The 11401-nt window shown below is 38.1% G+C and overlaps 1 protein-coding gene across 3 annotated transcripts; it reads right to left on the reverse strand.

The window, feature by feature from the left end:
- Window positions 1–3697: 3697 nt before the first annotated feature.
- LOC115737758 (glucose-induced degradation protein 4 homolog) lies at window positions 3698–8311 on the reverse strand. 3 transcript variants are annotated; one of them, XM_048282900.1, is made up of 8 exons: window positions 8145–8311; window positions 6220–6275; window positions 5341–5454; window positions 4931–5004; window positions 4747–4801; window positions 4471–4533; window positions 4252–4379; window positions 3698–4015 (listed from the first exon to the last, which is right to left on the reverse strand). In XM_048282900.1, the coding sequence occupies exons 1-8, from the start codon at window positions 8188–8190 to the stop codon at window positions 3937–3939; spliced, it is 615 nt and encodes a 204-aa protein (XP_048138857.1). In that variant the 5' UTR covers window positions 8191–8311; the 3' UTR covers window positions 3698–3936. The 3 variants fall into 3 exon arrangements, with proteins under 3 accessions (XP_048138857.1, XP_048138856.1, XP_030525942.1); XM_048282899.1 differs by having other exon boundaries at window positions 5341–5472; XM_030670082.2 differs by having other exon boundaries at window positions 5341–5490; window positions 8145–8308.
- Window positions 8312–11401: the final 3090 nt, after the last annotated feature.

Genomic DNA, 11401 nt, shown 5'->3' on the forward strand with positions numbered 1-11401 from the left:
CAGCAATCCTATTTGACCGATGCACATTGCTAGCATCAGGAAATCGAGTAATCGAGAATATGAAGTTTTGAAAAGCAATTTCAGAAGCACCAACAGTGATACATTGCTAGCATCGCATCAGGAAAATGGAGTTAACGAGAATCTCAAGTATCTAACCGAGCTATGAAAAACCTAGCTAAAAATTGTGATAAATCCACAAATACGGAAGAAGTCCGATACCTATACATCGCCAAGAGGTCGAGAGGTCGGGAGTGGGCTCCCAATCAACCATTGCCTCTAATATCATTTGTTAGGAGCGAGCAACAGAAGTCATATACCTTCATGCAAGGAGATCGCCAAAATGGAGCCTAAATCCGAGCTCATCAATATATCCAACTGGATCCACCTTCACTTAAAAACTTAAGCCAATAAATTATGAGCAAATTAGGATATATTAACTACTCCATACTACATCAATTCTCCGATGTGAGACTTCTCTAACACAACTCATACGTGCATCCTAACATGTAGGACCTCTTGGCAGGTGATTCACTTACTTAGCTCTATACAAAGAATGGAGAAAGAGTGAATGGGAAGGCATGGAAAGAAATGGCGACGATCCACAATGAATGTCCTACACCCAGTACTTACAATGGTATTGCCTTCTAATCCTAAGTCATCAGATAGAACGCAAGACCAATATAAAAAGCGAAAGACACGAGAATTAAACAGATTCTTGTAGACATTTTTTATGTCATTGTAATGTTTGTACTCATAGAGAAAACGGTTTTATAGGTAGAAACTGTCGATCCAATTGGCAGACTCTTGACCATTGCAGTTATTATTAGTCAGATCGATCGGCATTCCTATCTTTACCGAACATCGATGAAAATCCACAGTAAATAGAGACGATTGGAACTTCTAGAATAGGACATGGACAATCTGCAATGCGTCTCATATATTATCAGAAAAGTACATTGCCAAAAAGCTCAGGCAAAGAAAGGTTGTTTAGATAGCATGTATAGTATGTAAAGGCAAATGTTTATCTCCCTAGTTTCCCGCTTTCCTGCAGCATGTACTGATTCTCGTTAAGACTAACTACAGCATGAATATGCATTATTGCCGGATCAACCCTCACCTTATGTAGATCGCGCCGTTGCATTCTCAAACAAAAAAATGCTAGGATCGCGAGTCTACGCCGCTTACAAATTAGTATAACGAGTCGGACGACATTGTAACAAAGTAAAAAAAAAAACAACTTTTAGGATCAGAAATCACGAAAAATTTCCCGCTTCGCTTTCCAAGCGATGTATCTGCTGCATAAGATTCTCTTTCTTGCGAGCTGGAGCAGGCTTACGGCAAAACGAATATTGAATATTCTGAGCACGAGACGACGTACCAAGTGAAGAATCATGAATCTCGGAGAAGCACCAGGTTAAGATCACGACCGCGATCCATCAGCGGTGATCACCAAGAGCCGAGCATGAGGATCAAGAAAGAAGCATGTAGCCAAGAACAACTTGCCGATCGATCTTCGAAATATTGTTCTCACGATTCGTCTCAAGAATCAACTCGAAAATCAGACTGGACGGATGTTTTTCCGGAGAGAAGGGGACATGTAAATTCGGCAAGTCATCCTTGGCTGCATCATTCTCTCCGAGCCAACATGCGAGGTTCTTGATGAGGGATGACGAGACGCGAAAACTCGGCGCGCCGAAATGCCAAAGCATAAGGCCTTTAGGGTTCGACAGAGGCTGCTCCAAAGATTTATAGATTGGTATAAATTCATCTCCATGACTATTTATATGCATGAGCGACCACCAATAGAAGTGAAACGTCTATGTCATTTCAAGGTGCATAAAATGAAAATTACTAATGTCTACGACAAAAAAGCTAGAGCCAATTAGAGGTGTCAAATGAGTGGGTCAAATTAATGGGTCGAATTAACCCATTTAACCCTTTTTGATTCATTTTCATCCTATATAGATCTAGTGATACATTCCCAACCCGACTTATATTGTTAAAACGCTATAACATTAAAAAATAATTTCGAGAAAATTATTTTTATATATTTTAAAATATATATTGCTAAAAAAAATTTATAATTTTCTTAATTAATCCATTTATGACCTATTTAAAATTTATTTAAGATCCATTAAATTTTTAAGTAACCTATTTATGACTCACTTTTAAAATTTAAGAAATAAACTTATGATCCACCTCCATAAAATATGAACCCAATATGAATTTTAAACTTATTTTGCCACCTCTCGAGTCAATCATGATTGGGGTCGCGGGCTTTTCATCGCAGAGTTGGATTTTTTTTTTTTCTTCTGTCCTTTCCCTGGGGGCACTGTCTTCTAAGGAGGTGATGACTGAATTGGACAGCTCTCTTTGTATGCATCTTGTGGCGTGGCCCTATAGTCGGATAAATGGATAAGGGTTGCCCTCATCACCCTCTCTCATTTCTTCAACATAACTGTAACAAATGCAGTGGAATATGTGCAGATTAATGGCTGCCTTGAATTGGCTTAACCTCTCCTTTCACTACTCTGCCACGGAGAACCGTATGCGGCGAGCGTTTTACTTCTTCAAATTCAAAAAACGAAACTTGTTGGGACATATGTTATGCCGCTAATTTGATCGGCAGATTGTATCACGCCAATCGTATGATGTATATGTTCTTTTGAATTGAAAGTAAGAGTCGAAATCTATCGCGATTTTCAAGGTAAGCGATTGTTAGGTAGAATCGGCAATGTGGGTCCACGAAACAATGCAAAAAATCTCCATCCAACCAACTGCATAGACACCAGAAACCTCAGCTTAATAAAACGGGAACTTCCATATATAGATGTGGCCCATGCTTCAATGGCCAGTGAATCCCTGCAAGGAGATTAAATTCTTGGGAAGTGAAGGGGACTTAGATCAAGGGCTCTGTTGGGCACTCAAAACGACATCTCAGTCCAGCATTCCTCCGTTTTGCTCTGTCCTTGGTTTGCAGAATTGTCTCCTTCACCTCAACTGCTTTGCCATCTAGAATTGTCTCCTTCAACCTCAACAGCCAGCATTTTTTCCCCTTAGCTTATAAGCCTACAAAAATGATAAAAGTTTCCTCTATTAATTTTCCAACTCCTAGATGAATTAAACAGTTTATCGTTGTAGTTCAAATTCAAAAGATCTTGTTAAGAAGTGCCCCTATTAAGCAACCAAATGAGAAAGCATTTCATTTTCCAAAGCACCGACTTTTCCCGTGATACATGAAGTCGCTGCGTCCAAAATTATATATTATTTGAACCTAACCCACGATCATAAATCTAACAAACGGCTTGCAAGTAGCCGGGCATCTGCCCGTGTCGTTCAATCACGTGGTTGTCATTCCCAGTGCACGCGTCGAAACCCAAGCTTAATTTGCGCAGAATTTAGAAACCTGTTCTTCCTAACAATCATATGGAGCATGTGACTTAAATGTGCTAAGCCTGAGAAAACATGATGCTTCATGAAAATTACACCGCCTGCTTTCTTGTTCCCTCGACACAACATAAAGGATCGGAATCGAAACTTTGCATGAGATAATAAATATGTCAACATGGTTTTCAGAACATATTGCACAGAAAGACCAAAACTTACTAATTTTCTTTTCTCCTCTTCTCAATATATGAATGAGAAACTGTGGCATAAGCATAAGCATAAGCTATTTCACTATCAATCATAGAGACTGCTCTCAACCTGTCATTTATTAATCACACATCCAGGAAACCAGCATAGAAGAGTAATTCAGCACAGAGACAGATTGCTACCACATAAAAGCAAGGACTGACTCGTAAGTAGATGAAATACTTGCAGTCCTCCGGATTCTGGACTTGGTATTCTAGTTGCCCAAGTCGTGCTTCTGCCCTTGGCATCACAAACTGATTTAAAGCGCTAGCCCACGTGTTGAGATCCTCCGCAAGCTTCAGTTCACTGGAACTCATAGGTGGAAAAACTGAAACCCGATCTTCCTGCATTTGTGGCCTTAAGCTCGAGCTTCTGAAACGGACTGTGATTGAGACAAGGGCACAGGTTGTTCATATTTATCCAAAGAATGAAGAAGTATGTGAAAGCAAGAGGATTCTGACCATGAATAATTACATAATCCAACACAACACAATGCAATTCTTGCTCAAATTTTTTGCCTTTCGAATTTTGGTGATCGTGACATAAAAGTGACAGTTTATGTATTAGAAGGCCAAAGCAAAACACAGGAGAGGACTGACGTATCAAATTCTAGGCTACCTGCTTTTAGGATCATAATAGAACCCACTGATGGATCCATCACTGCATGAGAAGCAAACATAGTAAAAGCCAGCTATGGTCAATCCACAGTCCTCTCCAACATTCACAAAGTACTGCTCTTTCCATCTCTGGCCAACACATGAGCAAGAAAGTGAGAAACTGCATCAAAGAAAACAAAATCCACAATTGATGGTCACAATGTAGCTTCAAACTTGTTACCATGAATATGTATTGATAACTGCTCAGGTCCAAAGTTTTGCCACCATCAGCTTCCACCCGGCTCTGCAAGAAACATGGCCGACATTTGAAAAGATTAATGGCAGTTCACAGAGTGATGATTAATATATCCATGTGAAGTAATTTAAGCAACTTGTGGATGTGTATTAGATATGTATGCACTAATATCTATGTACATGAATATGACATATGTCCTGAATACTTGTAGATTCTTTGTTGAATTAATATAACATCACACAGAATGGTCTGACTACTTACCAGAAGGGGGGAGAAAGACGGGAACTTGGTCCAGTGCCTTATGTCATCCTCTGGCCTAATAAATAGTTCCAACCATTAGACAATCTTATATATGGGATCCTAGTCCTAATAATGAAAAATTAGACACAGCTTTTCCAAAAGACCAGCAGAAGCATATGTAAAGCAAGAGAAAAAAAGGACATACGTAGCTTCCCACTTGCCAGTGAAGAACGTATAATTCTTGCCGTCAACGATCTCTCCTTCCCAGAAGGTCACTACCTGATAAAATTGTAAATAAATCAAATCATATGGAGTCATGTCGGGTATAGAGCACTAAAATTTAAAACATAAGCACCCTATTTTGAGAGGCAAAAAGATACATATATCTATAGGGATTTCCATGACCTTGGTTAATAAAATGCAGCAATCTCTATAACAACTTAAATTCTGATAAAAGATGATTACGATTAAACACAATTCAAAAAATTTAAGAATTCAAATCGCCACCTCACAAAGCAGTTGCTTCCACCAGACAGCAGAACCTTACTTAAACAATTATGGAGTGCACAAAGTTATTCAAGGATCTAAATTGGTTGGGTGGAAAATCCATCTTACCGGCGTGTCTGCCATTGGAACATTCAGGGCTTCCATGGTACCACAGAGATAACCATGATCAAGGTCGCATCCTTGAATACAGACATTAACTCTCCAAGCTTCATCTTTCTCATTCTGCAGACTGGAGACGTTCTGAGTGCCAGAGAAGGTCTGAGTAATTATTGAAGGAGAGACAATCAGAACATAACCTTCAAGTAGACATAGATTGTACATTTGAAGTCCCATTATCAATAGTTTAAAGAAATCATCAAGAAATAAGTACATATAGAATTTTCATCTCTAGTGCTAAAATGAAAAAGGTAGAGGCCCCGTGCAAATTCACAAGCATTCCTCCAAATAAAAGTTCATCACATGCAAGGTGTCCTTAATCTAGGCAGCCATTATGCATGGTCCCCTATATTCCTTTTACTTAAGAGGGGCAACTACATAAAATGTCAAGAGATCATCATGCTAGCTGAGCAATTCTGGCAGAATATGACTATAAACAGACATGATTATCCCTTCAATTTTGCTGGAAGAACCTAGCTGCCAAGCAGAAAAATCCACATCCCTCTGTTATTGGGAAAAACCCCAAAAGAGCATGTTGTTGTCTTGTTAAAATGAATATAAAGGAGCAAAAAATACAATATAGTTTAGTTTACTAACTATGTCTGGCTCTAGGGTCTCTGTCCATGCTTAGCACTTATTCCACGTACAAATAAGCAAGAATGTGGAGAAGAGGACATAAGTGGTCATAGCTACTGTCAGAATGCAGCTCTGCCACAATTCAAGACATAATTGGAGCAATTCCTTAAAGAGCTAGTCTAAGCGGCCAGTAAATTGGAATATCTCCACCAATTTATAGCTACAGCATTCATTTTATCAAGAATGAAGATTCACCTGTCCAACAGTTAAAAGTGAACAAGCTTGGGGTAATGTATTTCCAGAACTTGCACCTTCAAAGTCAAGCAATCTCACATCAGTACCTCAAAGAGTTCAATTACATTCAAAGCCAAATATAAGAAGGTGTAATGTGGCCAGCAACAATGAGTACTAAGGGTGTGCTTGTCTCGATGAAAAGTTCATCATAACGAAAAATACTTTCCCTGAAAATCATTTTTAAGGAAAATAGCTGATTTTTCATTTGTTTGGTGGTATGCTGGAAAGCAAATAAAACTCTATCTTAAGATAGAAGGTGAAGAAGTTACTAAACATTTGTGGTAAGAGACTTGTTATGTTTGGAAAATGATTTTTCCCATTCAACATCGGGAGTTCATTTTCCTAATTTTAAATGTGGGTGTTCTCTCTGACTGTGAATGTTTTTCCGTTGACTAACCATGTTCGGTCAACCAAACATGTAAAAGTCCGGAAAACTATACACAGAAAGCTCTTTTAGTGAAACAAACACGCCCTAAGATCAACTCACAAATATACATATAACTTGACCTCTGAAGGCTGGTATTAGCTAATAAAAGAAGCGACTTGCCTACAAAGAGATCTAAGTTCCACGTTTTAGAATTTGAAAGAGTCTTAGGACAATGGAAGTCATTTAAACTAGGAGCCAACTAGTCCACGAAAGGGAAACGAAACAATCAAAAAACATTTGTGAGCAAAACGCCCACAGAATTAGGTTTGTATCAGCCAGTTGGAGAGGCAGCTAAACCATCAATTCAGCAGATAAACAAACTATGGTTGATTTGTCCGTGCACTTAAACACTTACCTTCTTTAGTTTAATAGACTGGTGACAAACAAGTACAAGTAATTCCTAGGCATCTTCAAGGTTGCCAACGGCTTAATTTGATTGAGATCTAAAAGGAAGAGGGGCAAATGAGGCACAAAGTAGAGGAAAAGAACCATGGATTCTTCTGATGAGATGGTCTTGTATTATTTCAGCACTAAGCTTCCCATGATTCAAAATAGCAGCTGCTAGCTGTGATCACATTTAGTGCCAATTGATCCTCCAACAGCTCTCAGCCTCAAATAGTCGCAGATCAGTCTTAATCTAGGCCATTCAATCTAAGGACATCGTGGGTCGGTACCAGGTGACTTTTGATTCACCGTGGGTCCATGCCTATGGATCTGAGTAGTTTCATTCTGAAGTCTCTTATGTCAATGGTTAGCACAGGTTCATCCCTGGTAACCGTTAATTGGTCCACAGTTGTTGTCTGTCGAACCAGCTGTCACTAATACATACAGAGTATTCATAGTGGTCCAAAGTATATTCAATCAAATACACTTTAACAGAGCTTAGGGGCGAAATGACAAAAAAAGTACTTCTGGGGCCATTTTGAACTCTATCACCGTGACTTGGCCATCATATCATTATCACAGCATCATATCAACCCGCCATCACTGTTATTGTGGCCACCATTCAGGAAAAGAATTAGGATGGCAGGCAAGTTCAACAAAGCCGGTCGAGTTCAAAGGATCAAATTTTCGTGTTCTACATAAAAAGGTGTTCAATCTAATATAAATTATATCTATCATGATCATATCTAGGAATGAAGGGTACATTGAGATTCATAGCTAACATTAGTTTCTTGCAGCTTGATCCCCCACCTGAAAACGAGGCATTGGGATACTAAACCTCCAAAAACCAGCAACCGAAAGTCAGCTAGCAAACACCCCGCAACAGATTTAACTCCTTGGCAAAAGCAACCGCGATTTCAGCACGTAGTAATCCAACACGACACAACGCCCGACTCCTCACCATGTGTACGCACGATTCTAACGCAAAGACCCGACACAAGCAACGTGTGAAGGCAACGAAACCGTCGAAACGCATGAAACCGCACCCGATCGGAAGCAAGGAACAGAGATTTACCTGATACTTGAGAAGGTGCTGAGCTCTCCACAACTCTCACCGGCATGTTTCTCCGACTTTCTTCTCGAAAGTAGTTAATCGACGATCGAGCAGAAGATGGGTATGCGCAGATTTTGTTTCTGAAGCTTTCTCGCGAAATGGAATGCTAAAACGTCGATGGAGTCCCACGGTTTGAGGCCACTTCGAGGTCCAATTCGTTTCTCTTGTGGTTTATCTCTGGTTACCCATTTGGGCTTTTGAATGAACTCTGTCAGCAAAATCAAAAAACCCCACAAGCCCACAACGATGGTGAACTATTTCTTCCTTTTTCTTGTTTTGCTAGAAGTGATTTTCTTTTCGGATCAAATTTATATGAGGATCTCAATCTCATAGTTGGCAATAGCATTGCTTTTTCACCGTCTTTACGTCAATACACATTCGAGACGTAACGTCGTTCCTACGTTCGGAATTACGCATCATTTTCGATGGATTTATTTCATACAAAGAAAAGGGGATTCTTTCTCTAGAAAAAGTTCGATTTGATCCCGAATCGCTTCGCACCGCGTGGTTTGAAAGCCGCTATTTTGGTATCTTGAATTCTTATTATTGAACTTCTGTTTTTCGAGGAGGAAATCGCCAAGTTAAAAAGGCAAGAATCTGATTACAGGTGGTTGGGAATCCGAAACTCGAATTCGCACTCTTGGTCCAGGCTGCAAACAAAGTGTCCATGCCTTTGTGCTTTGAATAGGAAATTGACATGCGAGAAGCTTGAAGAGCGGGGAAATGTAAATGCGAAATGTGAATGGCAAGCCATCAGACTTCATGGAAACTAAGGGCGCCGTTGTTTTTTGAAAAATGAATGATTTGGATAACTTTTTTTTTTTATAAAAATGATTATTTGCATTGCCGAATACTTTGATTGTTTACAAAAATGTCTATGCATAATATAGTCGTTGATAATGAAAATATTTTTCATTGATTAATCATTTCAATCAATATAAGAGATCATGTTTAGGAAAATATTTTTCAAATCGCTCATTTTTGGTTATACAAATGAAGCCTAAATGCATAAACTAAAATTTGAACTTGAAGGCGACTTTCTTCGAAATCACGGAGTAAGAAACTCCCAAATCAACAACGTGACTTAAGGATGGGCGCATGCTAACTCCCCCGATATGTCCAAGAAATCAAACCGTTGCGTAAACTTGCGGATTCTCGGTTCAAAAAAAAATTGAATTCTAAATGCAGAAACTAAAGTTGAACTTAAAGGCATTTATTGGAAATGGTTTAAAATGCTCAATTGAAAACACTAAGCGGCACAAAAAACTAGTATTTACATTCGACATTGCTAGAAATTTGGCAGTCTGTGTATAGTTTGAGTGTGTTTTTGTTATTTGTTCTCTATATTCACACTATGCTCTGGCAGCTCATCCAACTACTTTCACCAATTCCGCCGGATCTCGATTTAAATGTTATCCCAATCTATTCACATCGAGATAGTTACCAAATTAGTCATAGATCCAATGTACAAATACTAATTCAGTCATAAACTTCTCAAGTCTAACAATGTAATCTTAAACCTTTATATGAAATTTCAATATGGTCCTTTTGACCAATTGCCGCCGGAAATTAGCTTACCACATTAGCGATTTGAGACAGCATTTGACCAAATGACCATATTGAAATTTCGCGCAAATGTTTAAGATTATATTGGTAAAATTGAAATGTTTGAACTGAAGTGATTCTAGAGCTAAGAGGTTAAAATTTTTACTTGGTAATGTTCTCGAAAACTATTTCTTCCTTTTTCATAATTTTGCTAAAAGTGAAATTTCCTCTTTAGGTCAAATTTTTTATCAAAGGATCTCAACTCTCATAGTTGGCAATACGCATTGCTTTTTCACTGTCTTTTCATCATTAACATGAGAAATAACGTGATTTCCTCCACACTAACCGGCGCAAGAAACTAGTATTTACATACGACATTGCTAGAAGAAAGCTTGATGAAATCTAGAATAAAAACCTACACATTCATGGAAATAGTAAGTGACACAAGAAGCTTGAAAGGAGATATTTGCAGAAAACTGGAAGTCTGATGGAAATTTGGCAGTCTGTGTATAGTTTGAGTATGTTTTTGTTTTTGTTCTCTATATTCACACTATGCTCTAACAGCTCATCCAACTACTTGCACCAATGCCTTGGATTTCCGATTTAACTGTTATCCCAATTTATTCACATCGAGATAGTTACGAGATTAGTCATAGATTTAGTCATAAACTTTTCAAGTCTAATAATGTAATCTTAAAACCTTTAGATGAAATTTCAATATGGTCCTTTTGACCAATTGCCGCCTGAAATTAGCTTACCACATCAGCGATTTGAGACAGCATTTGGCCAAATGACCATATTGAAATTCCACGCAAATGTTTAAGATTATATTGGCGAAATTGAAAAGTTTGAACTGAATTGACATATATATAATAGGTCAAGAATTTTATTGGTAATGTTCTCTTTCACTATTTCTTCCTTTTTCTTGTTTTGCTAGAAGTGATTTTCTTTTCGGATCAAATTTATATGAGGATCTCAATCTCATAGTTGGCAATAGCATTGCTTTTTCACTGTCTTTTCATCATTACACATTCGAGCCATAACGTGGTTCCTACATTCGGAATTACGCATCACTTTCGATGTATTTATTTCATACAGAGAAAAGGGGATTCTTTCTCTAGAAAAACTTCGGATTTGATCCCGAATCGCTTTGCACCGGTTGCTTTGAAAGCCGCAATTTTGGTATCTTGAATTCTTATTATTGAACTTCTGTTTTTCGAGGAGAAAATCGCTAAGTTAAAAAGGCGAGAATCTGATTACAGGTGATTGGGAAGCCGAAACTCGAATTCGCACTCTTGGTCCAGGCTGCAAACAAAGTGTCCAAGCCTTTGTGCTTTGAATAGGAAATTGACATGCGAGAAACTTGAAGAGCTGGGAAATGTAAATGCGAAATGTGAATGGCAAGCCATCAGACTTCATTGAAACTGAGGGTGCCATTGTTTTTTTAAAAATGAATGATTTGAATAACTTTTTTTTTTATTTATAAAAATGATTATTTGCATTGCTGAATATTTTGATTGTTTACGAAAATGTCTATGTATAAGATATCGTTGATAATGAAAATATTTTTCATTGATTAATCATTTCAATCAATATAAGAGACCATGTTTAGGAAAATATTTTTCAAATCATTCATTTTTCGCGATATAAATGAAGCCTAAATGCAGAAACTA

The sequence above is a fragment of the Rhodamnia argentea genome, chromosome 7 (assembly GCF_020921035.1).
Source record: "Rhodamnia argentea isolate NSW1041297 chromosome 7, ASM2092103v1, whole genome shotgun sequence".
Classification (NCBI taxonomy): Eukaryota; Viridiplantae; Streptophyta; class Magnoliopsida; order Myrtales; family Myrtaceae; genus Rhodamnia; species Rhodamnia argentea.

Bases quoted from the DNA above. Each gene is read 5' to 3' on its own strand.
- LOC115737758 (XM_030670082.2), bottom strand. From the start codon at position 8,190: ATGCCGGTGAGAGTTGTGGAGAGCTCAGCACCTTCTCAAGTATCAG. The intron at 5,491-6,219 runs GTGAATCTTCAT...ATAATTACTCAG, and splicing joins CACTTTTAACTGTTGGACAG to ACCTTCTCTGGCACTCAGAA. The intron at 4,534-4,746 runs GTAAGTAGTCAG...TGTTTCTTGCAG, and splicing joins CGTCTTTCTCCCCCCTTCTG to AGCCGGGTGGAAGCTGATGG.